Source organism: Macrotis lagotis, chromosome 2 (assembly GCF_037893015.1).
Source record: "Macrotis lagotis isolate mMagLag1 chromosome 2, bilby.v1.9.chrom.fasta, whole genome shotgun sequence".
Lineage (NCBI taxonomy): Eukaryota > Metazoa > Chordata > Mammalia > Peramelemorphia > Peramelidae > Macrotis > Macrotis lagotis.
The window spans coordinates 194,801,996-194,829,859 of NC_133659.1; the positions used below are offsets into that span (position 1 = coordinate 194,801,996).

A 27,864-nucleotide genomic window follows, 5' to 3' on the forward strand; every position below is an offset into this window, starting at 1 on the left:
CCTGATGCTATCTACTTAATAGAAACCTTCCTTTTCTGTTTCTCTGTCCCAATCCTATTGATCAGAAAACAGATGTTTGCTTGTGTGTGTGTGTGTGTGTGTGTGTGTGTGTGTGTGTGTGTGTGTGTGAGAGAGAGAGAGAGAGAGAGAGAGAGAGAGAGAGAAGGAAGAGAGGATATAGAGAAAGGGTCAAGAGAAGGGAAAAGTCAGTAAAAAGAGAAAGAAAGGAAAGGAAAGAAGAGAATACAGAAAAAAGCAAGCAGGTAGGGGGTCAAGATCATCAATGAGTCTGGTATTCTAGGCTATAAAAGACCACTTATATAATTTCTTGGTACTTGACAATTGCTGATATCACAAGTATTCTTTCTTTAGTTCTGTAAGTGATCTCAAGATCTTGGAAATGAATGATCCTTCCCTGCTGTAGAATTATGTCTTCTGAGGGAAAGGGTTATTTTTCCTTTATTAGATTAGTGATTCCCTAAGGGTAGGGGCTGAATATCTCTCTCTTCTGATTAGGATCTCTGTAAGGACTGGGTCTCTCCATTTCCTTTGCATTTCCTAATATCAACTCTAAGGAATGCTCAATTCATATTATTGACTGACCTCAAAGTTAGAGAGAACTAGAGAGAGACAGCCAAAAAGAGAGGAAAGGGAATGGACAGGCTCAGATTTTTGGCTAGGATTTATTCTATTCTATTGCTCTTTCTTTCCCTAGGAGAGAATTTCTATTTCTCACTTTCCTCCTTGGCTCCAGCATTGACCCCTGGGCTCCTGATGATGAGAAAGGACCCTCCTTTCCCTTCCAATCCCCCTTCCCTTCCACTTCCCACCCAGGGTCCGAGAGAGCTTCTATTCTTGTTCTATCCCACTTAAACCAAACTCCTCTCCCCTCTTCCCCTTTCCTGCCCCTTATCCCTCTTCAGGCATCCCCTTGTTCTTCATTAAATCCCAGCTCTAACTCTTCCTTTGCCTCCCAACCTCTATTGTCTCCTACCTTCAGAACAAATGGAAAGGAGATGAAGAAAGTTTTGTTAGCTCAGGAAAGAGAGAAGGGAGACTCGGGAGGCAACAAATTAGGAGAGAAGAAAGGAGAGGAGGAAGAGGCTTGAAAGCAAAGGAAGTGAAAGTTGAAAGGAAAGAGTGAGCAAGAGATAAAAGAAAGTTTGGGCAGGGGAAAGATAGGAGAAGGTTTTCTGGAAGAAGATGAGTGGAAGGGAAGGAGGAAAGGAAGGAAATAGAGAAAAATCATCCAATCCAACCCATCCTGTGAACCTCCCCTTATTCCAAAGTGAGAAAATATCAGGCCACTACAGATGTGTTCGGGTCATTTTTCACATGCTTTATTCCAGCAGTCAAAATAATTAAAAACATCTCAAATTATTATACATACACAAAATAGGTACAGAATCCTTTGGTTTCTCACACTCCCTATGGGGAAAAACTGCCTTTTGGCTAGAAAAGTTATGCTTTGAAACCCAAAGAAAGGAGATGGCAAGAGAGGTATGGGAGGTTTGGAATTAAAAGAGTTGGAAAGACTAGGGGAAGATAGAGGGTTTCAGAGCAAGAGGGAAGAGAGGTAGGATGAGAAGAGGGAAGTGAGTGGGAGGCATGAAAAGGGAGCAGAAGAGCAAGATGGATAAAGCATGAGGGGAAAATAATGTTAAAAGGAAAGTTGAATCCACCTGCTGGTGAAGACAGGATGAAAAGTCAGCTTTGGTGCAGATCTCAAGCCTACTTCTTTTATTCCCTTTTTAAATAGCACCTTTAGAAAATTCACAAGTCCCATAAGCCAAGAACAAACAAATAAAAAAGCTTTGAAAAAAAAAAGAAGACTGTAAAACAGAAAGGGAACACTCTTTGGCATGTGGGGGGAGGTCTCAATTTCTATAGCACCAGTGATCCTCAAATCCCCTACCTCCATCCCATTTTGGAAAACCAGTTGGCTGTCTATTCTTGTCTGGTTTTCCTATCCCTAACATGTCTAGGAGTAAAGGAAATGCAAATTTAGCACCTTTGAAGTAAAGTAGGGGGAGCTCCAGAAGGAGGAGGAGTAGCCCCTCTTCACCCTAGGTTCCCCCATTCCAAGCCCCCACAATGTTACCCTGGCTGGCATGAAACAGGTACGAGGTAGTCTTTCAACAACAGAAATATACATGGAATGAACAATTTCTCAGACCCAGCCCCATTGCCTGTGTGTGAGAGGCAGATTTAGAAGGTGCCTGGAGGGGTTGGAGGTGGGGACTCTCAAATCAGCTGGTTCCACTTTACTGTCCCTCCACCCTTACCCCTTTCCAATTCTCCTCTAAACTTGGCAGGGGGGAAATCTCATAGGACAGCTCCAGGCCCCATAAGTCCCCCTCAAGTAGGATTCCCTCGCACACACTCCCCCTCTCAAAAAGAAGGGTGCAGTACAGAGGCTTGTATTCAGATAGTACATCTTCTTTTGCAGTGGTATTGAGAAAAGAGACCAGCAGAGAAGCTGAGTCTGGGAACCCCATTTCCCCATCCTCTCCTTGGAGGGGAGGGTGAGGGGAGCAGGAGGCTGGAATGGAGAGAGGGTAGGGCCAAAGACACTTGGATGTTGGAGCATCTGTTTTCTTGTTGCCAGGAAGACCACGGCTTGCCCCAACATTTCCTGGGACATGGAAGAGACTTGCATTGAAGGAGGCTGTGGGGGAGAAGTCCCCAAGGGGAAGAGGTGGAGAAGGGAACAGAATGGCAAAAGCTGGGGCATTTGTAAGCCCAGTGGGCTAAAAAATGACTTACTCCCACATCGGTCTTCAAGCAAGTGGACCAAGTTTCCTTTTTTTAAAAAGTTATTTATTTATTCTTTTTTTGTAAGGTTTAATGCTTTTGATTTAGTTTTGATTTTTTGGGTCAGATTTGGTTTGTCAGAGGTGAAAACTAAGTTTTGAGAGATGAACGGAAAGGAAAAAAAAATTTCCAAAGTCCATGTGAAATTTTCTCCTTTTTTTGACTTTTTTTTTGTTCTGTTGGGTTGTTTTTGTTTTCTTCTGGGATCAAAGGGAAGGAAGATGGGTGGAAGGGAGCCGGTTGGGAATGGGGAGAGTTTACAGGAAGCAGACGGGACCAATGTCGAAGCCAAATTCCTGGTTGGGAGCACCAATGTCCATGGGGGCCACATCAATGATGGGCAGGCGGGAGGTTTTGGTGGTCTTGTATTCGATGACTGTTTTGCCCCAGTTTCCAGTGTGACTCTTTAGGAAAAAGAAGAAGGGCAAAAAGAGTTAGTTATTGTCCTGTGGCAATTATTACTAGGGTAGGGTAAAAGCAGGGTGGTGCTAGTGGTGGTGAATAAATCTCTTCAAAATCCTAGATCTCAGAGGCCTGCACAATTGACCACAGTATGGTCATTTAAAACCATTTCTAATCTATTTTTGTGACCTATAAACTCTGGCCAGAGGAAGCACAATCCTTTAAGAGGGAGAGGAGATAGGAGTGACTAGACAGCTAATTTCAAAGCCAGGAAGACCCAGAGTCCTGTTTCTGACATATACTAAGATGGTACCCTTGGGTAAGTAACAATCTCAGTGCTTTAGGAAAATCTTTAGGGTATAGAGAATACAATGAACCATATTGATGGAGGAAGTGCACAACAATATCATTGAAATTCACAGGTCCAGTTGCTATCCCAATTCATTTACTCAGAGTCCTGTAGTCATAGAGGCTATAGACTCATCCAAGGGAGCAGAGAAAAGAACAGCAACTGAAGGTCTCCATCACAACCTTGAGGTTGTGAGGTTTAGTGAGAGGGACTCACCGTGCAGCCATCCTCAGTGACTCCATAGGTGAATCGGCTGTTGCCTTCAGCTCGGATCTCAATTTCATTGGAACCTTGGAGAAGCAGGGCCTTCTTGAGGTTGCCAGTCTGCTGGTCCATGTAGGCCACGCTGTTCTTGCAGTGGTAGGTAATGTTCTGGGAGGCCTCAGTGTACATCAGGCGAAGGAAGGTCATCTGAATAGCCACGTCAGCAGGGTCTGAGCCTTCACTGCCATACTCGAACTGTAGTGGAAAGGAGAAGATGGAGTTTAGCCTCTCTTCCCTGCCCTTTCAATTCTCTGCAACCTCAATGTCTCTCCTTAATTTTTCTTCTGAATACTGAACCCCAGAATCATAGGGTTGGATATTGTGTGAGAGCTGGAAGACCATCTAGTATCCAAGCCCTTCATTTTATAGGCCCAAAGAGGGCCCTTGCCAAGGTTACACAGTTCATTTATGATAGAGCTTCAACTAGCACCCTGGCCTCCTGGCCTCCACTCTAGGAGTATTAGTATAGTCCAACTCTTAACTTTCCTATCTTTCCCATCTATATCCATTTCTACCCCTTGCTGTTTCCTCATATTCCCCATCTCAATATTCATTAACATTCCTTAAGGCCTCATCCCTGCCCTGGGAAGTGTTATTCTCTACCCTTTCCCTTCCTTCTATGGTCCAGAAGATCAATCTATCTTTCTTCTCCACTTTTTTGTGTCTCACCTGGAATCCATCGGTCATGCTCTCGCCGAACCAGATGTGCTTCTTCTCCTTGGGGTTCTTGCTGATGTACCAGTTCTTCTGGGCCACGCTGGATTGGGTGGGGTACACACAGGTTTCTCCAGTTTCCATGTTGCAGAAGACCTTGATGGCATCCAGGTTGCAGCCTTGGTTGGGATCAATCCAGTACTCTCCTGAAATAGGATAGAGAAGAAATAAGAGTCAGGGAGGCAGGGTCTGGTGTTGGGTACTTTTCTGAGAGTGGCATTAAAGAGGAAAGGAAGAAAAGGAAACTCCTTGACCCTAGTCCAGCAAAATACCCTATCATGGGAGTGAACTGGACAACAAGGGGAAAGAGTAGTTGGGAAGGAGGACACAAGAGGGGTTGAAGATGCCCAAGGAAGGTTGGGGAAGGCTCACCGCTCTTCCAGTCTGAGTGGCACATCTTAAGGTCTCTGCAGGTGCGGGCAGGGTTCTTGCGAGTACCCTCGGGGCTCCGGATGTTCTCAATCTGCTGAGTCAGGCTCTTGAGGGTGGTGTCTACCTCAAGGTCACGGTCACGGACGTTGGCATCATCAGCTCGGTAATAGCGGCCAGAGTCATGAGCCTTCTCCTGGGGTGGTTGGGGCAGGAAGCTAAAGTCGAAACCACCACTGGGGGGACCTGGAGGACCAGGGGGTCCAGGAGGTCCAGGGGGACCCTATGCAAAAAAAGAAGAGAAGAGCAAAGATTGGTCAAGGCCTAGGTTCTTGGACTTGGAGTACTAGATAAACCTGGAATGGGGGCTGGGTGAGCTAAGGAGATGAGTACATACAGCAGGACCGGCATCTCCAGTACGACCACGGGGACCAGGGGGGCCGATGGGGCCAGGAAGACCATTGAGTCCATCTTTTCCAGCAGCACCAGAAGAGCCAGGGGGACCCTGAGAGAGTACATAAGAAATAGTAGTTTAGACTGACATTATTCAAGGCTTGGCAAACCAGTTCCAGGCCAGACCTAACCTAAACACACAACCTTAGAATAAACAACAAACTCAGTACCAAGATCACACAATCCAAGTCAAATAATCCAACTCTGAGACCAACAATAAACTCAGTTCTGACAACACAACCCCCACTGAGAAATATGAGACAACTGGATCTGATCTCTCCCTGTTCTCTGTCTCTTTTCTCTCGCCAGTCTACAAGCCAAGATGACTCACATCTTAGCAGGGCCAAAAAACAAGAGTAAGGGACGGGGGGAGGGAAGTTGTATCCCAAGTATGATTGATCTTGGGAATTCAACTGGCATCTGCTCTGTTCCCTCACACATTCCCTCCTGCACCCCCACTGTCTCAGATACCCAAGTCTCTTCTGTAGGCAGTGTAAGACCTCAGGGGGGAACCTGACTGGGACAGGGGGTGAGCACTAGGGAGAAAAAAATTACTTACTCTAGGACCAGCAGGACCAGAAGCTCCAGAAGGACCTTGTTCACCAGGAGAACCCTTGAAGGAGACAAAGATGACTCAGAACTCAAATCTGAATTAAGTGGGATTGATGAGAGAAGGGGGTGGTGGTGGTGGTGGTGGTGAATGCCAGAAGTGACCCATCCCAGTTCTCAGGCCCAAGAAGCTGGAAATCTGGGCCAAAATTCTTTCTAGTTTGAGACTCCTACTTGGTCTTCCCCATTAGAGTTCCCTAAGGTCAGAGACTATTTTTTGTATACCCTGGCACAAGGTAGGCATTTAACATTTACTGACGGATCAAATAATTTCCCCTTATATTTTTCTAATCCAAAGTCAATGCAGCTAATTCCTGTCCACAATACCAATCCAGAAAGGCTAATGAATTATTCCATATAGCGAAACTGAGGAATGTTTACATTGGGAAGACCTATCAAGACTAGATGGTAGGAGAGGGCCACAGAAAGGGAAGGGAACAAAAAAGGAGATACTTACAGGAGGACCAGGGGGACCCTGGAGACCAGAGAAGCCTCTGTGACCTTTCATGCCTCTGTCACCCTGTTCGCCAGTCTCACCCTTATCACCTCGGGGGCCTTGGGGTCCCTAAAAGAGTAGAAAAGTGACATTCCAACAGATGAAGGACTCTCTAGTCCCCCAATGGGCAGGGGTTATTCTTTACTTTAGCATTTGGATAGAAGGGAAGAAGGACTCACAGCAGGGCCACGGGCACCAGTGGGACCGACAGGACCAGCAGGACCAGCAGGACCCTAAAGAGATGGAGGGAGAGAGTCAATGAGATCCTGTGCTGTGGAAACTACCTGAACTAGGGCTTCCCTATGGTTGTGCAGCTTGTTCTCCCCAGGACTTGTGAACCCCTTTTCATGAGTCACCCATTCTATTCTACTCCACAAGTTTGAATACATTCCCCTCCTCTGCCCTCTAACCCTTCCCAACTCCCTCTTGATTAAGTCTTAGACATTCTGATGGGCACTATCCTCAAGTTCCTGATCACTTTCCTTGCCATCCTCTCCTCCTCTTACCCAAATCCTTCCCAAGATTCCTACACTTTCCTATCAGAGGGTAAGATTTTTAGGAACAAGTCTCAGCTCTGAGAGAAGCTGGCCAGAAGGGTAATCCTGCTCCCTCTCCCTCCAGGATAACTTCCATTTTCTGGGAAATCCAGGGAGCCTTAAGTCTATAGAGTTTATTTACTGTCCCACAAACCCATTTTCCTTTCCAGAGTGTCTTCCCCTTGACCTTTCCACCCCACTCCATTTTTAGCTGAGTAAAGTCAATGAATGCCCTGATTCTTTCCCAAGAGCTTGCCCTAACTTCAACAAGTGCTAGTGAAGAGTCACTTACAGTCTCACCACGATCTCCAGCTTTTCCAGCAGGGCCAACAGGGCCGGGAGCACCAGGGGCACCAGGAGCACCAGGGGGGCCAGCAGGACCAGTCTCACCTCGGTCACCCTAAAGACCAGGAAAGGGGGGTGGAGTTAAGGGTAGGGTCAATGCTGCTGAAGGGAGTGAGAGAGAAACACATCTGTCAGGGTAGGTTCTGCTCACCTTGGGGCCAGGAGAGCCATCACGACCAGGGGAGCCTTCAGCACCAGGAGATCCCTTAAAGAGGAGAGAAAAATATCATCAGCTCAGGCCAGAGAGGGTCATGCAGGCCAGCAGTCAGTGCTGGGGCTGCTGGGAGTTCTGCCCCCAAGAGTTTCTTCCTTACCTCACGTCCAGATTCACCAGGGGGTCCAGCCAATCCAGGGGGTCCAGCAGGGCCAGGGGGACCACGTTCTCCACTTACTCCAGAAGGACCTTGCTTTCCAGGTTCACCCTAAATACAAGGAAGGGCCAGGTCAGAGAAGAGATTGGTAGGTTCTTCTCCCTAAGATTCTCTCTACCCCAGTGGTCCCAACCACTCATTCTTATTTGTGTCTCACCTGATGCTCTTCCTGCATCTCCCCTGTTTCCACTAGTAGCTACTCCCTTCTAAGTCTGTCATGTTATTGAGGTTTATCAGAGAGAAAAGCAGGGGATACTCACAGAGGGACCAGGAAGACCAGGGAAACCTCTTTCTCCTCTTTGTCCAGGAAGACCCACCACACCACGCTGACCAGCAATACCTTGAGGTCCAGGAGTACCAGGAGCACCCTGAAGGAGATGAAGGAAGGAATTAGAAGAGGCAGGTGGAGGAAGGTAGGAGTATGAGAGGAAACTTGACTTGAATTCATGCATATCTCAGATTAGGTGGGAATGGGAGTGATTGATGCCAACTTCTGTCCTGGACATTGTCCACAGAGGGGCATGAAGAGTCCTGACTTCTCCAAGCAGGCTGGAAATAATATTCTTCTTTGGGGTTGAGGGAAAGCTGAAAAGACTTCCTGATTTGGGAGGGGAGTGGGATATGGAAAATAATAATAGTAATACTAAACTGACATTATTTTAAAGTTTTTACTTTTAAAGTTAGTAAAACACTATAAACATCAGCTTATTTGATAAGAAGTGGAACCTCTGCTTAAGGGGGGGGGCACTATAGACAGTTCCCTATGATCATTTCTTATGGGGATTCCTGAGCAGATACCAACTAGAGGTTATCACAAGCCCCTCCTTGACAGGCCAACAATAAGAGATATTGACTCCAGAAGAGGCATTCTATCCTTGGGAGGTTTCTAGGAGCTACTAGAAGAGTCAAGGGATTTCAGGACTTACAGCAGGGCCATCAGAACCAGGAGATCCTTTCTCTCCACTTGGGCCAGGGGGACCAGGAGGTCCGACTTCACCAGGTCGTCCAATAGGGCCAGTCTCACCACGGGGGCCTTTGCCACCTTCCTTGCCAGCAGGGCCAGGAGGTCCAGGAGGTCCAGCATTACCCTAGGTAGCAGGAAAAATGGTCAGGATGAAAAAGGTTGGGGCCCTTCTTAAACTCCTAGGTTGTTTGCTGAGGACTAACTACACCTTCTCGATTTTGACACATTGAGTAGGAGGTAGTGACTGGGCTATTAAGGGCTAGTGCAACGAGGACACAATAATATAGCTGAGTCCAGCTGTCCCAGTCTCCTCCCACTCACTTGTTCTCCATCCCAATTGCTGAGATCCATTATCCCAACCACCTCTTTCTAGAACTTTCCCATCAGCATTGATCAGGATACCCTTTACTTCTTCCCATCCAACCTGGAGAATTTGAATTCTTTGAGTGGGTACTTACAGAGGGGCCAGGGGGACCAACTCTTCCAGCAGCACCAGGGAAACCAGTAGCACCCTACAAGGCAAAATTAAAAGAATGCATCAGAGATATGAAGAGTCATCTAGCTGGCCAGTGGGGGCAGGGAGAAGGAAGGCTGGAGTAGAGGATGGGAATAGGGCAGGATATGCTCAATCTTCACTCCTAACTCTAAGACAGGGGGAAACTAAGAGCTGAGGAGGTTGTTAATAATAATAATAATAATAATAATAATAATAATAATAATAATATAACTTTTATGATTTATAAAATATTTCCCTCACAAAAATCCTGGGATAGAGGTAGAAAATAAATATTCTTCCCATTTTATAGAGGAGGTCACAGCTCAGGGAGCTCAGATCAATAACTTCAGCTCTAATTCAGGTCTCTCTTACCATTAAGTTCAGTGCCCTTTTCTCTATAATACTCTTGGAGGGGAGGGAAGCAATTTGCTTAAGAATCACAGAGGGTCACTGTCAACTGTCCTTACATGTCCCAGTTCACAGAGCTTCAAGTTCTGCACATGATTCCAGGGTGAGATTTCTCTATCTGAGTGTGTCCCTGGCAGGGTTAGAAGGTGGACCTGAGTGGTGGGTCATACTTACAGGAGGGCCAGCACTGCCACGAGCACCTTTGGGTCCAGGAGCACCAACATTACCCTGGAGGAGAGGAAATGGAAGATGTCACATTTGTGGAGAACAGCTATGCAGAGAACTCCTGGGAAGGACAATCAGGAACTAATGGGATACTCACAGCAGGGCCAGGGGCACCAGTAGGTCCAGCAGGGCCAGGGGGACCAGCATCACCTTTAGCACCAGCATCACCAGGTTCACCTTTAGCACCAGGTTGGCCATCAGCACCCTGGAAGAGGGGAACAAAGAAAAGTAAACAGGAGAGCAGAGCTCTGGAAACATGGACATACAGAAGGAGATGGGACTTGAGAGACTGGCAAATCCCTTCCCTAATTAGACTTCACACACACACACACACACACACACACTCTCCTATTAGGGAATCCTAAAGGCCAGCAACACCCACTCTTAACCAACAAGAAATAGAATTCCCTTCCCCTCATTCCTGATCCTTTTTAATCTTTTTTTGGGGGGGGTTTCCATTCTTTGTCCCAGACTTAAGCCCTAAGATGCATAGGTCCTACTGGTATAAATGGAAAGTGAGACAGGGCCTTGGTACTTACAGGAGGACCAGCAAAGCCAGCAGGACCAGGGGGACCAGGTTCACCACGTTCTCCCTAAACAGAAGGAAGGATAAAGAAATAATCAGAAGGTAAACCCTGCTTGGAGAGGTACCAAGACATGGAAGGAGATGAGAGAGATATGTTTGCAAATGAGAATTCAGATATGCAGGGTGATAGGGATCAGTGTAGTAGGGAGAAGTGAGGGAGTCTTAGAAGAATCTCTGGAGAGAGGAGGGAAGTAATGAAGGCATAAGATGAGGGGTCAAGAAGCAATGAGTTGTAGAGGATAGTGGAGAGGGGAAGGAATTTTCTAGATAATAGGAAAAGATACTTACAGGGGCACCACGAGCTCCAGTGGGACCAACAGGGCCGCTGGGACCAGACTCACCCTGGAAAGCAAAAGGGAAGTAAGGAACAGTCAGGAACAGGAGAGCAAGGAGGTGCTCTTCAGGGAGATATTCTGTTGACTGTATGTGAGTATATCCCTACACCCATGGATGGAAAGTCCATCTCTGGGATCACAGTGGCTTCTGTATTTCCCTGTACACATGTCTAATTCTCTCCACCCACCTACTTGTCAGATCTGACTTCTCTCCTTCCCTCTGGCTTTTATAGGATCCCTACTCCTCAGTCTTCCTCCCTCTTGACCAATAGCAACTTAACTCTGCTTCTTCCCTCCACCCCCATCTCAAGATATCCTATTCCTCCTTAGTAACCACTCCTTCTCCTTATGCAAGGTCATTGGTATTGTCTGGTGCCCAGTGATTAGAATGTCTTCACCCTCCAGGCTAGCCAGTGTAGTTAAAAGTTCTGGAACTAGGGTCAGAAAATGGTTCAGATCCCAGTTCTGATACTTATACCCGAGTAACCTTAGAGCAAATCAATTCGACTCTTTTTCCTCATCAGTAAAATGTGGGCATAGGATGAGATGCTATCTATTGTCCTTTGCCACTCCAAAATCCAATAATTCCTGGGATCCAGTACCACCACACAAGAGGAAAATTCATTTTCATGATATATTGTGAGGTACTGTTATACTGGCCTTGGGTCGAGGGCAATGAGGATTCAAGGTTTATTTCTCACACCTACTGGCTATGGAACCTGACCCTGAGCAAATCACTGAAGTCCTGAGTTCTCTAGGTAATTTAGGCCCCACCTGCACTGGGAAAGGGAGTTTATTCATTCATTTCTTGTATCATTGAAATCACAGGCACAAGAGTGCCCCAGCAACTGCAACCTATTTCAGGGAGAAGTTGGAAAGGAGAATGGCTATTTTTACCTTATCACCAGAGGGACCAGCAGGGCCAGGGGGACCAATGGGACCAGTTAGACCACGGACACCATCTTTGCCAGCAGCACCATCAGCACCTTTGGGACCAGCATCACCCTAGAGATAGAAAAGATAAGAACCTTGTTTCAGCCAAGATAAGTTACTGGCTCCAGGGTCAAGGTGATGCCTGTGAACATTCCTATGGGAGAATATGCTTGGATGCTAAAGGAGTTTTAATGACAAACCAGAGAGGTACTCCATTTCTATCTCTACTTTTATCGATTCCCATAAAACAGGGAAAGATAATAGATTGCTGAGATGAAGGGAAATGAAAGGAAATTAAGGAGACCAAGGCTTTTCAGAGAAGACTGGAGAGAATATTATCTTCTCTGTAAGAAGGCTTTTCTACTCTATGCAGTTGAAACTATCATTCAGATCCAGGGAAAACTCTGAATTTAACTTTTAAATTTTCCAGATAAGGAATTGTCCCACCATAGGACAAATTTCAGAGGATTTCCTAGACTCTTATTTGCTGAGTAACCTAGAAAGAAGATTTGAGACCCTCTCTCCTCAACAGTAGGGAGCTTGCCTTGAAATCAGGAAGACTTGGGGTTCAAGTCCACCCAGACTAGCTCTAAGACCCTGGACAAGTCACTCTTATCTCCTTAGTGATCTAGGAAGAGAATTCACTCCTCTTAGTAGCAGAGAGGACTCTGGGCAGGGAGAGCAGAGTAGTGTTGTCAGGCTCTAAACTCAATCAGAATCCCAATGATATACATCCAGAAGCTAATGAAAGGGCTTGGTAGGGGAGTAGGGATAGAATTAGGCAGGAGATGAACTCACTCTGTCACCCTTGGCACCAGGAAGGCCAGCTGCACCACGTTCACCGGGCATGCCCTGCAGACCAGGGGGCCCTTGGCCACCAGGAGCACCAGGAGCACCAGCATCACCCTACATGCCAACCAAGAAACTCATAGTTACAATTGAGAATGCAAGATACTCCTTATAGCTTCTTCCACTGGGCCACTTGACATCAAAGGCAAGACATTGGCTAATGATGAACTTAAGGGTAGGAGCCCAAGCTTAACATAGATGTTTTGCAACCACTTTTTATCAGACTTGGGGCTAGAAGGAAGACCCTAATCTCTCCTGGGGGATGGATCAAGCTTCCCACCCCAATTACTGACTCCCTCCTCTCCATCTTGTTTCTCACCTTAGCACCATCATTTCCAGGAGCACCATTGCTACCACGAGGACCCTGAGGACCAGGAGGACCTTGGACACCACGTTCTCCAGGGAAACCTCTCTCACCCTAGAGAGGAAGGGACAGGGTAAGTGACAGTGCCATGAGAAAGACCATTGCAAAAATGGAGAACCAGAGAGGGCTGAGAGAAAGGGCCTACTTACTCTTGCACCAGAAGGACCAGGGGCACCAGCATCACCAGGAACACCCTGTGAGGGGGAAAGCAGAAAAAAAAGTCAGAGTCAAGTTGAGGGGGACCCATGGTCAATTATAAATTCATTCATTCATTCAACTTGCTTAATTCATTCAACTAGCATTTTGAAGCATTTCCTTCATCTCAGGCTGGCACTGCACTAGACTTTACTTCAGATTACAGACTTGCATTCTGTTTTGCAGTAAATGCCCTGTTCTTGGGCTTTGTTTGAATGTTTAATTGGTAATTAGGACTTAATTGCATTCAGCCCAGCACTAGCTAGCACATGGCTTCCTTCCCCTGCAGCTCCATTTCCAACTCCTTATGTTCTACTTCCTGGACATTCTTGAGAGATGTGACCAGGACCACTGTCAGACTCAGTAATGGAGTAAGGGACACAGGACAGAGAGGGAGTTGAAAGGCTAAAACTCTCAAGGCTAGAATGTAGAAGTTATTGTGAATGAAAGTAGTGGGATGTAAGGGAAGAGAGAATTCTTATAAAGTAGCTAAGAAAGTGAAACCAGGTAACCCCTGTCTTCTCCCAAACTATCTTATGAAGAGGTGCCACTAGCTTTGTGCTACTTCAAGAGCTCTGGAGTTGAAGGGGAGGAAACCAGACATTCTTCATCATTTCCCTCCTTTCCTCCAGGAAGCTGCCAGGTACTAACTTACCTGTTCACCAGGTTTGCCTGCTTCTCCAGGAGGGCCAGAGGGGCCAGGGAGACCCTATGGGGAAAAGGTAAGAGAGGAAGAGTTGACATTCCAGAATAGAATCATTCCCCATATTTCTCCTCCAATTCCCCAAATTCTCAGCCTTCTCACCTGGAATCCAGGGGAGCCAGCAGGGCCCTGTTCACCTCTTTCACCAGCGGGACCCTGTCAAGAAAAGTCAAGAAGGCAGGGATCAGATGGCACCTACAGGAAAGAGGCAGGGAGTCTGCCTCTACAGTCTTCACCTAGGCCGCCCCCCACCCAAGCTAGCCCTCTCCAGAAGGGGATACTCACAGCAGGGCCAGGGGGACCCTGAGCACCAGCTTCTCCATCTTTTCCAGCAGCACCCTAGAAAGAGAGAGAGAGAGAGAGAGAGAGAGAGAGAAACAGTGTTGGATTAGAGGATCAGTGGTGGAAGCTTAGATTAGCTTTGATTTAGAATGAGAGAGTTTTGGGAGTGAAAGAAGGGGCTGATCTGAAGAAAGCCAGGAATTCCCTGAACTCTTTCCCCAAACCATTTGCAGAAGTTTAAGCTGAAGGTTCAGAGCTCAGCCCCTGTTGCTATGGCTACTGATGCTGAAGACACATTCTCTTCCAAGGTGGGGAGCAACTAAGAGGAAGATCACTAGGAAAGGGATTGGATACTGAGGGGACAAGGGAATGGATAGAACACCTACCACAGCACCAGGGGGTCCAGGAACACCTCTCTCTCCAGCCTTGCCAGGTTCTCCCTAGGGAAAGAAAATCATGGGTTGGCCCAGAGAAAGGTGACCTCCTCAGGGTCCCTCCTCCCAAAACCCATAACATTTTCCAGACCATAAATGCTGCCTCTCTTTTGCTTTAGGATTGTTCTTTGACAGGTTTATTTTTGTTTTTGTTTTTTAATGGCAGTCGATAGCTCAGACAATGATTGAAAATACTGAATTCAATGGTGCAATTAAATTATTCCACTTGGTTTTCCAGAGAAATCATATACTTTCCAATAGCTTCTAGTTCTTATCTAGGGACAACGCAAATGCTTTTGCTCCTCCCCAGACCCAGGAAATGCTTAAGAAAACTAGATGCCTCAACCTTACCACTGATCTCCCTCCATCTCCCAACCTCACCATTCCTAAGTGGTTAATTTCACCATGGCCATAACTTTCCCAAACATTCTTCTTAGCCTAGGGTTTAGAGCTGGCAGAAAAGTCAGAGGTCGTGGGAGATGATAGAGTAGGAGTCAGAAACTGGGTCTGAATCTCAGTCCTCTCATTTCCTATTAGGCAAATTTCTTAACCTCCCTAGGCCTCAGTTTCCTTATCTGTAAAGTGAAGAGGGATAGACTAGATGATTCTAAAATCCCTTCAGGCTCTAAATCTATAATCCCATAATCTCCATCCTTCTCTCAAACCTCAGTACAGAGGCAACTGGGATTGGAAAACCTGCCTTCAAATGCACTCAGATATTTAGGAACTGTGCAGTGATTAGTTTAATGAAAGTGCTGAAAATAATTTCTCTTTTCTTTCTTCCTTCAGAGGAGGAAGAGGAGTAAGTTGAGTATCAGAGAATTCTAATATGAATTAGCTTAAGAGGACTTCCATTATATCTCATTTAAAATCTCTCAGAAATTCTGCCAAAAAAGAGGGGCAAGAGAGAATTTTCTCCTTGCTACAAAAATGGGAAAGGAAACTGAAGTATTAAAAGCGGAAGTGATATTTTTTTTTTCAAAGTTAATGAAGGACAAAGCTGGAGAAGGCCCAGGCCTTAGTACTGCTTATTTCCATCCAGTTTGGAGATCTTATCACTGTCTCCTGCCCTTCACTCTTTCAACCTCTTCTTTCTGGTCTCTCCTTCTTCCCTTCCCTTCCATTTCTCATAAGGTAAAGACCTTATATTTCACTTTTCTCTTCTGCTTTCCTAAGCACAGTTTCCTCTACACTCACATCCTTTAATTGTAAAACATTTCTTTCTGCCAAAATTCTCTATATTGGCACTGAAAATGCAAGCTCCCTGAGCACAGGGATAGGAGATCCTTTATGTACAATGTACAGAGTCTACTTCCACTCCATTCTCATTTATGTATTTATTATAGCTATGGGGGATCATTTTAGACTTATAGAATATAAGAGCTGGATTAGATCCTGAGATCATTTTACAGATGAGGAGAATGAGGCTGTGAAAATGAAACTGATTTGTCCAGATTGGCACAGTAGGTTATTGGCAGAGCTGGGATAGAAAACAGATCTGCCATTTTCAAATACAGAACCCTTTCCCTCAGAAGACACCACACCCCCTTCCCTGTCCCTGGCTTGTGGGAGGCAATAGGGGAGATCAGAAGGTGGGATACTTACAGCAGCACCCTTGGGTCCAGGGAATCCCATTACACCAGCTTGACCACGGGCACCAGGAGGTCCTGGAGGTCCAGGGCGACCATCTTGGCCAGCGGGGCCCTGAGGATGGACAACAAGGAAACAGAGTTGAGGACAGAGGGCTGGAGGCAAGGATGGGAGGATGGGCATGGCCAAGGCAGAGGAGAGCAGTACTTACAGGAGGACCAGTTTTGCCATCAGGACCAGGGCTTCCAGGGCTTCCAGTCAGACCCTAAGGAGGAAAGCAGATAATAGTGAGGCAAGAGAGAAGGGATTCCCTTTACTATAGACTTCTCCCTCCCCATTCCCATGTTAGTTGCACTTGTCTCTTCTGAGGGAGGTTGGCTGAGATGGCATGGATGGGCAGGGAGATGGTGACAGGTAAGGAAGGAAAACAGCCACAAGGAAGATCAGAATGATGGTTAGGCTGTGAAATTGACTGCCAACATGGGCTGATCTTGAAATATCCACCAGAATGGCACTCCCCAGAAATTATTTTTGCCATGCCAAATAGTTTTCTCTAGAAAATCCCTCTTCCTCTTCACTTAGTGACACCCCATCTTAGAAAGAGGCTGTCCTGTATCCCTCCAATGAAACTTACCTTTGCACCAGGCAGACCAGCCTCACCAGGACGACCAGCTTCACCAGGAGATCCTTTGGGGCCAGCAGGGCCGGGAGCACCACGTTCACCAGGAGCACCCTAGCAGGGAACAGAATAGTCAAGTCCTAGAATCAGGGTCTCTCTCACCTTTCCCTAGGCAGAAAATTTGATTATCTGCAAGTGGATGAGAACATCAAGATCTTTTGTGGAGCCCAAGAAGGATGTCTATAAGGAGCAGGACTCTTTTTGGTGAGCTTATTCCTTATAGGGAGTCACTAGGAGGCATCTTACCTTAAGAAAGATGCCTTAAGCACCTGATTCATTGCTTTGCATGTAGCAAAGGCTGAATATGTGTTTGCTGGTTTGACTAATTTTGATTGGGCACAGATGGGGAAAGGATTAGCAAACTAATGGCAGTCAATCATTCTCTGCCCTCCCATACACCAAACCATATCCTGGTTTGTGCCTACCAAGAAGAATTTGTGCCTGTGATTGTGCCTGTGAAGAAGAATGAATCAATTAGAAAGAACTCACCTTAGGACCAGCAACACCATCAGCACCAGGGAAACCACGGCTTCCAGGACCACCCTATAAGGGGAGAGTACATGATGAATTAGAACTGGGAATGAGTAAAACAGGACAACAGAGGGTATAGATGCTCTCCCCATGCCAGGCAAGGTATTTACTCCCTCAGGAGGAAACATCATGCCAGGACTGAGGTGGAAGAGAACCCATGAAATGAAAGGATGTCACAAAGGGCCTGAAAATTTTGCAGAATGTCCAGTGGACTGGTTGAAATTGGGAAGAAGAAAAGGAGAGTGGAAGCAGCCACTTACTCGTTCACCAGCTGGGCCGGGCAGACCAGCAGGTCCAGGTTCACCACGAGATCCTCTCTTGCCTTCCTCTCCTGCAGGGCCAGGGGGTCCTTGAACACCAACGGGACCCTAGGGGATGAATGGAGTGTGTGGGGTGGTTACTTGTGATGGCTCATATCCAAGCACTAAGTTTGGGCATAGCTAGAGCTCTTTTGTCTGATTCCAATGTTTTGTTCTGAATGTTACTCATTCTTCCTATAAGACTGGAAGATTTTTTTAAGAGCAAAAATCTTTTGTCTCTATCTCTGTCTCTGTTTCTCTGTGTTTCTCTCTCTGTCACTGTCTCTGACTCTTTCTTGATTAGAAACTACTTGTCTCCTCTATCAAATGGGATTCCCTGGACATTAAGACCATATCTATCTTCTTCAAAGTCTAGCACAAAATTCTCCCCAAAGAACAACTCTCTTACTTCTTAGAACTGAGTGAGAATATATTCATATGTACATTTGTATATCCAATAATAAATGAAGCTTATAAAATACTTTAAAGTTTGTAGAATGCTCCACATACATTTGAGGTTCACCTCAACCTAAAGGCTCATACTATAAGTATGATCACTCCATTTTACAGATGGTTGAAACCAAGGCTTAGAGAAATGGAATGACTTGCTGGAATTCTGCAGTTAGTATGAGGCAAGATTTGAACCTAGGTCTTCTTGACTTCAGGTCCATCAACCTATCTACTCTACCACATATATGCATGAATGATGTGTGTGTGTGTGTATGTATGTATGTATGAAGTATAAGTGAGATAACAGTACTTACAGGCTCTCCTTTGGCACCAGGGTCGCCTTTGTTGCCAGGAGCACCGGGTTCACCCTAAAGGGAAGAAGTAAAAGAGAAAAAGTTGAAGTGAAACTAGAAGGAAATGGGGGGGTCGGAAAGGCCAAAGGCAAAGTTGACCTCATCTTTTGGAGCTCTGGACAGGTACATCTGGGTAATTAGAAAATAGACTGAAACAAATGCCAGTCAGCTCTAGTTCAATTATTTGAGGAAAATTAGCAGAGGAAAGATGGGTACTTACACTATTACCCTTGGGACCAGGAGCACCACTGGGACCCTGAGGTCCAGAAGGACCACGGGCACCAGGGAATCCAGGAGCACCAGCAATTCCAGGAGCACCCTATGATACATAAGAAAAGACTCAGTCTCATGGTTTAGAAAATTATGTTCTATCCTAGGACATTGCAGGGCACTGCAAGTAGAACAAATGGTACTACCAAATACTTACATTGGCACCTTTGGCACCAGGTTGTCCATCAGCACCAGGGTTACCCTAAAGCAAAGAGAAAAGAGAAAAAGTGAGTGATGAATATGACTTCTGAAGTTGGCCAGAGGTCAAAGAGCACAAAAGTAGGAAGCTACTTACAGAGGGGCCAGCTGCACCAGCAGGGCCAGGGGGACCAGGTTCTCCACGGACTCCCTGGGGACCTTCAGAGCCACGGGATCCTTGGGGACCAGCTTCACCCTGGACCAGGAAAATAGTCATGAGCCAGATGCCTATGGTTAGACCCCTGCATCCTTACCCTCCTTCCTAACACCTTCACCCAATGCTTACTCTTACAGGGAAGAAAAGCAAAGGAGGAAAGGAAAAGAACTACTCTGATTCCTAAATTTTCAGAGAGAAGGGAGAAAGGGAGAAAGAAATTCTTCTTGCTTTATGTGAATGAGACTAGATCAGGAAATCTATGTTCAGATAAATCCAGGGTCGAGGGTCAGGAATTAGGATTAGAAATGATTTGGAAATCAAGGTCCTGATCTGATTGGGTGTTGAACAGAAATCTGAAACTATGGGATAACTTTCCAGGGGATGTTTGGGATGTTGATTCCCAAAACATGGAATTCTCTTTTCCTGTGGCTTTGGCTCTGTTCAGAGGAAGGTGAGGTCAAAGTGGGGAAAGAGCCTTATTAATTGGGGTGTATATCCGTGGGATCTGCTGACCCATGAGAAGCAAAGTCTTTGGTAAATTTAACTCCAAATCACTTCTCTTTCCACTCTCAGCACAGCTAGATTTGGAGTGGGAGATGGATCCAACCGTTTAAGGAACCCTTATGTCTAGGAGGAGGTTGAAGGAAGTGGACAGATGGAAAGGATTCTTACCTTAGCACCAACAGCGCCAGGGAAACCAGGGGGACCAGCAGGACCAGTGGGACCCTAGAAAAAAGGGGAGAGCTTAGTGGAAAGAAAGGGAGAAGCCCTCGGATCCTCCTAGTCAGAGGGGGAAGGTGTCTAAAGAGACCCAGAGAAAAGAAGCCCTTATGTCTTCCAAATCTTATATCAAGTGATCTTCATTTGCCCATGAGGATAGAAGTTGACTCAAGAAGCCCCCACCTTTTCTCAATCTCTCTGGCACAAAGAATGTTGGGCATACTTACTGGGGGCCCAGCAGCACCTGTTGCACCATCATTACCACGAGCACCCTGCAGAGAAGAGAAAGGGAGAACCTTAGTTATGGTTACATTTAATGCCTGAGTAATTGCTCAGACCAATCAAAAGTTACTGCATTGCCCAATGGGCATCCAGAATGCCTGAGTCATGTGATACTTACAGCTGGGCCAGGGGGTCCAGGGCGGCCTCTCTCACCAGGAAGACCACGAGGGCCCTGAGGAAAATCAAGAGAAGCAGAGTGAGATAGAGTAAAAGGGGTGCAATTTTCTCCATCCCCATCATTTCTCCAGATACCCCTATGTCTCCTTTAAACATCCAGAGTGCCTCAGATGTCTCCAAGAAGTCTACTGGGGAGGACTTTCTTTTCCCCCTAGAGACTACTTCCTATAACCCTGTCACCCTCATCTTGGGGGCTCTTCAAGGAGCTTACCATTTGTCCAGGAGCTCCATTTTCACCAGGACTACCAGGCTCACCCTAGGAAGTATAGAGATAAGAATGAAGTGGGTTTTTTTTGTCAGGGAAGTTGAGGTTCATTCCTAAAAGGTGATCTCTTACCTTAGGACCAGCAGGACCACTGTCTCCCTTGGCACCATCCAAACCACTGAAACCCTAAGAGAAAAGAAAAAGAGTCACCAAAGTGAGATTCTAGAAGAAAAAGGATAGATCCCACAGCCTCCATTCAGGATAACTTCCATTTTCACCAGCCAGTGAGAATGGAACCTGTTTATGAAATAGTCATTGCACATAACCCCTGATTCTAAGACTGAACTGACTTGAAAGGCAACCATCCTATCCATAAGGGGACCTAATTCTTTTCTCTTTTCTAAAAATTTTATTATTTAAGGCAATGGGTTTAAGTGACTTGCCTAAGGTCACACAGGTAATTATTAAGTATCTGGGGCTGGATTTGAACTCAGGTCCTCCTGACCCCACAGTTGGTGCTCTATCCATTGCACCACCCAGTTGCCCCAGATTCTTCTCTTTTCTCATCTATGTCTTTAGTGATGCTCCTATCTCTTCACTCAGTAATGCCTTCCAAGATCTAAATTACCAAAGGAATATCTTTTAGATGCCTTACTTAAATTCCTTTCATCTTCTGAGGACCCTATACTAAATTCTTCAAACTGAAGAATTGGCACCTTGAAGGCTGGAATTGAATTCATTTGAGAAGTTTTTAGACTAAAATGGAAAAGAGAAATCTTACCCGGTGTCCCTTCATGCCAGGGAGACCAGCAGTTCCGGGCAGACCCCGAGCACCCTAGAGAGAAAGAACAGGAGGGTGATGAGAAATAAAGGCAGTAGAAAATAAAAGCATGCTCCACTAAGTAAAAGGTGTAGGATCCTATATGGAGCAAACCTCTCGAACAGAAACAGAATGGGTGAAAGCAATCATTATTTTCATCCCCATCCCTATTCTAAGATCCATCATCTTTTTTAATATATCAATTATTAAAATTTAAAGGCCATGAAAAGAGGTAGCCCATGTAGTATCAAGATAATCAGTAAGGAGAGCCTCCAGGATTAGACTGGGTCATAAGTAATCAATACTGGAAGACTCAGAAATCTGAGTCCTAGGTTTTTCTCTCTCATGGTCCCTCTCACCTGAGGACCAGGAGGACCACGTTCACCGGGACGACCAGGTTTTCCAGCTTCACCCTGAAAGGAAGAAAGTAAATCATCAAGGGGAGTCTTTGTTAAGAGTACCTGCATTCAATCTTCTGCCATGTTAAATGCTCACTAATTTGGAAATGGCCTGGACTACTCAATTAGGGGAAACTTGGAATGATCCTTCTCTTGTAGTTGTTAAGACCTGAGGGTCAGGCTTTAGGTAATATGATTTCATTTAACCCTATTTCTAGAGCAGATAAAATTCATAAATGTTTCCTTTTCTAGATATATTTGCATCACTTGTTAAATAGTTAACATCCCAGTTTCAAAAGCTTGGGTACAAATTTGATTTACTCTGAAGTAGTAAGCCTGTCTAAACCATTTTTTTCTGGCTTAGTTACAAGCTTCTTGGTATGGTCTAGTGACCTTTTGTGTAAGAAAGAAAAAAGCAGTCTATGCTTGAAATACTGAAGGTGAAAATTTTCCCTGAGAATTAAAGAGAGGTAAGTTCCCAAATGACCCCAAAGGAGTTGTATGTATAACAGGGAAGAGCCCATCTTCCATCTTGAATGCCTCTCCCTCAATAGTCTCCCTTTGATGGAGTTTCTGATGGAAATTGTGGCATTAAAGTTCAAGGGAATGCAGGGTGAAAAGATAGCATGCATCTCAGGGGTTACTTACATCATCTCCATTCTTGCCAGGGGGACCTGCAGGACCTCGGGGACCCATGGGACCCTAGAAGATATACAAAAAAGGTTAGGCTCATCTTTGCATAACTCAGAGCAACATGCAAAAATGGAATGATGCAGAGGGACTAGGTAGCTTCCTGTGGGTAAACTTCTCTTCTAGAGTGTTTCTGAAGGGAGGAGGAGAAAGTTTGCAAGAAGAGACAGTAGGTGGCGCAGTAGGGAGACCCCACCCCCACCCCCAACCCTGGATGTGAAGTGTGAAAGGACAGTTTAAATCCTGCCTCAGACACTTAGTATCTCTCTGTGTGGTCCTAAGCAAGTCATTTAACCCCTTATATCCTCTTATCCACAAAATGGGGGTCATTGTAGAATCCATCTCAGAGGGCTATTGTGAGGATCAAATGAAACAAAATATGTCAAGTGCTTTACCATTATTATTAAGATCAAGATACCTTTCATTTAAAAAAGATGAGTATGTGCAGTTCTTATTGGGGGGAGGGAGATGTTTATATGAATGAAACCCCTATTTCATGATGAAAGAATGGCAGGAAGGAGAGAGGCAGGGAAGATGGAGTTGGTAGGACCACTTACTGAAGCTCCAGGCTCTCCGGGTTCACCAGGGGGACCTTGGAAACCTTGGGGACCCTGGAAGAGGAGAGATTGGGGAAGTATGAGGACATATCATCACCTTATGACTCTCATCCCTGACACAGCTAGCAACATCGCCATGATCCGTTCATCATTATCATTTAAACTTCGCACTTAACTGTTAATTGCCTACTTCATGCTAATTTGCACAATTGGCAAGATTTTCATCAGATTAATTAGCATCCCCATCACCATAACCATTATCCTACTTCCATATTCTCACCTTCCAGAAGCAGACAGCTCAAGGCCCCTTACATTATCTGAATGACCCAGAAGGGGAATCCTAAACATCCCTCCCCTATGCTTTTCCCACTGCACCCCAAAAGAAACTTAGGCCGAAGATCTTCAAGTGACTGAAAGATTTTAAATTGGGGAAGTGGGAGGTGGGGTGGAGAGGGTGATAGATACTTACTGGTGAGCCAGGGGGACCAGGGAGACCACGAGGACCAGAAGGACCCTAAGGAGAGAAAAGAGAAACAATGAAGACATTTCAAAAGGAAACCACAAGGCACCAAAAACCCTTTGATCTGAAATCCCCCCAACGAGTCTTAACCTCCTAACAAACCAACCCAGTGTAGAGATGATTACCCTGTTGGCTCCCACTCCTTCCCACAATCACCAAACTTATTTGACTCTTTTTGTATCCCCACTGTTCAGAACATAGTTGGTGCATCATAAGTGTTTATTGATTGATTGCTTTCCTGGCCTCCCCATGCCCTAGTGAACTCACCATAGGTCCAGGCACAGACATGCCACCTGATTTCTCATCATAGCCATAAGACATCTGGGGAGCAAAGTTCTAGAGGGGAAAAAGAGAGAGAGAGAGAGAGAGAGAGAGAGAGAGAGAGAGGGAGAGGGTCAGGTCAGTTGGTGGGAGGGTGAAAAATCCTTTTAAGAGAGACCTGATTTTCTACTTACTCCTCCAAGGCCAGGGGGACCAGGGGGACCAGGGGGACCGGGAAGACCAGGCTGTCCTGGGATGCCATCTCTTCCAGGTGGGCCTGGGAGTCCCTGCCAGGGAAAACAAGCAAATGTAGCCACAAAGAAGATCTCACATACAGTGCCCACCATGGAACTTCCAAAAGTGAATTTAAAAATTTACCCTTTCACCTCGGGGTCCAGTATCTCCCTTGGGACCCTGTGAGATTGCAGAAAAAAGAAGAAAGGGACAAAAGTTAGAAAGATGGATGGGCAATGGAGAAGGATATCTATATCTATCTATATCTATCTATCTATCTATATATATATTTATGTATAAATCAGGCAAAAAACCAAACCAAAACAATGAAGAATTATTCTTTACCTCGACTCCTATTTCTCCAGGAGAGATTGATGAAACTATTGGAAAGAAGGAAGAAAGATTCAGAAGGTTACTATCAGTAGAAGGATAGGGGTGAACTAGAACGCTACTCTAGGCCCCTATGAAAACTAAGACCTCTAGTGGTCAGAAAAAACTGAATAAGGGAGGAGAGTTGGGTGGTGAACTGGGAGGAAAAGAGAAGGAAAAGAGGCAGGTCCATTCCATGACTTGGGGAGTCAGGAAAGAAGTAGAAGGGAAAGTGGGCATCAATTGGTGGGATAGAGTATCAAGAGGATCATACCAGCTTCTTCATCATGGCAGATGGGACAGCATTCACCATCCCGGTACTCAATCTTGGCACAGTTGGAAGGATCTACTTTACATAATATATCGTCACACAGGATGTTTCCATTGTCGCAGACACAGATTTGGCAGGTCACAGGTTTCCATACTTCCCTATCACTGTATTTTACGCCATTCTGTACACAGGTGCCTTCTGGAACTGGAGGGCCAAAGGTGGAAGGGATGGGTCAACAGGGGATGGGGAGGGAAGAAAAGAGGAACCCCAGGCACCTTTCTACCCAGAGAGGTCTTACAATCAGCTAGTTTTCCCTCTTCTTCCCCAGAGTCAGGGAAGCTTTGGATTTGTCACCTCCTACATCCTCAGCATCTGTTCATCTCTCCCCCTCCAACCCTTAAGATTCATCTGCTTCTCATCAGGGGCTCAGTGACAGCAAAGGCTCGGGGCCAGAGACATTCTAACTCTTTCCAGTTAGGAATTTAAACAAAGCTTTAGGCCAATTGTTCCATCCAGCTCCGACCTTAGTTCATTGGGGCTAGGCCAACTCAAATAAAAGTTAGGGGGGGAAGGGTGGAGAGAATGGAATAGAAAAGGCCCTAAGTGTGGAAGTGGGGGGTAGTTGGGTAAGAATATGAAGAAGGAAGAGGGTCAAGAGGAGAGATTCTCCAGAGGAGGCAGGTGGTGAGGAGAGAAATAGAGAAAAAAATAGTAGGAGGCGAGGAAGAGGAGGATCTGGAGAAAGTGGGAAGCCAGGGAAGGAGTCACCCCCAAAAGACTTTTGTTCTCCTCCAAACTATAAGACACGCCCTAAAGTCTATCCGGTTATTCTTCACCCCCTTGGTCCTTTTCCCTCATCGTACACAGTTACCTCCAAAGCAAGGCCGCGCCTTGCCCTCACTTCCCTGAGTTAGCCCTTTCTGGGCCTTTAAGTGACTTTGAACCAAACAATAAGAAAAAATCGAAAACTCGCAAAAAGTCCATTTGTGTCCCTCTTCTCATCCCCGCGCGTGCAACGCCACAGTTTACCACGAGGTGGCACGAGGCGCTAGGGAATGGAGCCAGGCGGGAGACTAGGACGATTTCCTTGGGCCCCCAGCGAGCTGAGGGATTGCCCAGAGGTCCTGCCCAGTCTCCCCCTTTCCCACCCCACCTCCACCCACTTCCCAGGAAGCGGGCGATGCTGTGAAGAACCGCTACCCTGAGCAAGGCGGGGCGCAGTGGCCCACTCCCCAAGGGAACCGGCAGAGGGCGCTGGGATCCCACTCTGTCCCCTCCCGACTCAAGTTTCTCCTCCTCCTCCTCCTCCTCCCCTCACACCCCCCACTCCTAGCACACCCCACCCCTCCTCTTGAAGCAGCCCCCAAGCATCCCAGGAACCGAGGGGGAACAGCGTCTAGACTGCACAGCCTGCGAACATGTTTTTCTTATGAATCATCCTTAATTCCTTCCTGATGACTTTTGCGTTTTGGGTTCTGAAATTCTTATCCACCATCCAGACCCCATCTGTCCCCCAGTTCCCTTCCTTCTACAAAACCTATGACTACTATTTGTCCTATTGTCCACGGAGTCTTTGAGCCCTCCCCCCTCACCTAACTCAACGTGAACTTTCTCTTCAACTTCCTCCTCTCTAATGGGGTGTCACCCTTCCCTCAAAAAGCACATCCCTCGCTGCTTCAAACTTTGACTCCTCTGAGGACTTTCATATAAAGCCCATCTGCTGGTAGTACGGAGACTACAGCTCAAGTAGGGGATCCCCAGAAGGTGGGTTAATGAGAAATGAGCTCCTTCACTCATATGCACCCCCCAAAAGTTACCAACTTACTGTCTTCTTCGTCTTGGCCATGAGTGAGGACGGCAGTGACTGCTAAGAGGAGCAGGAGCCGGGGATCCACAAAGCTGAACATGTCTAGGTCCTAGACATGTAGACTCTTTGGGGCTCGGGGTTGGGGGGTTACCGTCCACTCATGCGCGGCCCGAGAATCTGGGGTACCTCCTGCTCAGACCCCGAGGAGAAACTCCCGTCTGCTACAATGCCTGCGCTGGGCCCTTTTTATACTGTCCTGGGATCCTAGGGAAGGAGGGATCCAGCCCCCACGGAGGGGGGAACCGGCCACCCGCTGCCCAGCCAATCAGGGCCTCACAGTCCGGCCCCCAATTTGAGAGTTGGAAGGGAGGGGAGAGAGGGGAGGGGAGAAGTAGGAGGAGGGAAGAGAAGGGAATCTGCCCTTTCCTTTCCCTGCCCCCCCAATCTTTCTATCTTCTCTAAGGTCCCCCCTCTACCCTTCCAATATGCCTAACCTAGAGACATGGTTTGCCAGAAGATGAACTGAATTCTCATTGTAGACTTGGGGGCATTGGAAGAGGAAAGAAGGTTTGCTTTTCCTCCGTCTACACCTCTGAATGGGGAGCAACCTCTGAAAAAAAGTGGATGAATCGGGGAGACTGGGGAAAGGGGAGATTTGGGGAAAAAACTAAGCGGGAAGATTAGTAGACTTGGATGAGAAAACCCTCTCCACCGAAGCAGGTGGAATGCTTAATAAGATGAAGAAGCATTCTTCAGAGTAGGTAGTGTCATCTGCCATTTGGGAGGACAGGCAAGAAGTATCTCATTATAGATGGTAAGAACTAAATGTCTGTGAAGAACTGGACAAGAGGGTCTCCCTTTGGGGAGGGTAAACCTCTCTCTACTATGACTGGGCCTTGGGAAGTGTGTTTGGGTGGTTGGGGTCTCCATCATCTCAAGGCAGGAAGCATTAGAAAAGATTGGGGAGCGGTGCCGAGGGGTTGGGGGAGGGGTAACTTGACAACGTGGTCTCCCCACTGCCAGTGTCTCCTTCTGCCTAGGACTAAAGGAAGTGGGAAGGAGGGACTGGAGAGGTATCCCTCTACTCGAGTTTGAAGGTGAGGGTATGCGGGACTTGGTGGAGGAGCTAACTGGGAATTATTGAGCAACTGGTTACTTTTCAGAAAGGGAATTGCTCCCGTCTAGGGAAAGTTCTAACTGTTTAAAAGATAATTTCAATTTGCTTGATGAAACTCCCCTAGGTCAAGGTGGGAATTGGTGATTGCACAAGTAATAAGAAAAGATTCCCTATGGGGATCCTTTGTCCCCATCCTAGATAATAACCCTTCCAGGCACTGGGAAATGTGTATGTGAGGTGAGGGGTTAAAGATGTCTAAGTGAAAGCTTTAACTGAAATACACACATAAAAATGATTTTTAAAAAGTATGTCTTCTATTATATGAAGGATTTGGGGTGAATTATGGGGCAGGTTGGGTGATTCTTGTTTTCAGAGGGAAGGGAGTTCACCCCGCCCCCAATTGGAGCTCCTTT

General features: G+C 46.3%; 1 protein-coding gene across 1 annotated transcript; it reads right to left on the minus strand.

The window, feature by feature from the left end:
* Positions 1-1,298: 1,298 nt before the first annotated feature.
* COL1A1 (collagen type I alpha 1 chain) lies at positions 1,299-26,563 on the minus strand. The gene is made up of 51 exons (XM_074224252.1): positions 26,353-26,563; positions 24,531-24,731; positions 24,233-24,267; positions 24,032-24,067; positions 23,848-23,940; positions 23,660-23,728; positions 23,342-23,386; positions 22,873-22,926; positions 22,274-22,327; positions 21,587-21,640; positions 21,189-21,242; positions 20,540-20,593; positions 20,414-20,458; positions 20,144-20,197; positions 19,971-20,015; positions 19,696-19,749; positions 18,964-19,062; positions 18,826-18,870; positions 18,619-18,717; positions 18,360-18,413; positions 17,557-17,664; positions 17,255-17,308; positions 16,721-16,819; positions 16,298-16,351; positions 16,102-16,200; positions 14,449-14,502; positions 14,066-14,119; positions 13,883-13,936; positions 13,733-13,786; positions 13,032-13,076; positions 12,838-12,936; positions 12,468-12,575; positions 11,634-11,741; positions 10,690-10,743; positions 10,355-10,408; positions 9,913-10,020; positions 9,765-9,818; positions 9,145-9,198; positions 8,649-8,810; positions 7,983-8,090; positions 7,666-7,773; positions 7,503-7,556; positions 7,299-7,406; positions 6,650-6,703; positions 6,432-6,539; positions 5,925-5,978; positions 5,310-5,417; positions 4,916-5,195; positions 4,499-4,689; positions 3,782-4,024; positions 1,299-3,218 (listed from the first exon to the last, which is right to left on the minus strand). The coding sequence occupies exons 1-51, from the start codon at positions 26,432-26,434 to the stop codon at positions 3,072-3,074; spliced, it is 4,365 nt and encodes a 1,454-aa protein (XP_074080353.1). The 5' UTR covers positions 26,435-26,563; the 3' UTR covers positions 1,299-3,071.
* Between the last annotated feature and the right edge of the window lie 1,301 nt (positions 26,564-27,864).

Coding starts and splice junctions, on each gene's coding strand:
- COL1A1 (XM_074224252.1), bottom strand. CDS start 26,434: ATGTTCAGCTTTGTGGATCCCCGGCTCCTGCTCCTCTTAGCAGTCACT. Junction 13,937..14,065: donor AGGGTCCCCCTGGCCCTGCT/GTGAGTATCCCC, acceptor TTTTCTTGACAG/GGTCCCGCTGGTGAAAGAGG. Junction 10,021..10,354: donor CTGGCTTTGCTGGTCCTCCT/GTAAGTACCAAG, acceptor CCCCTCTTCCAG/GGTGCTGATGGCCAACCTGG.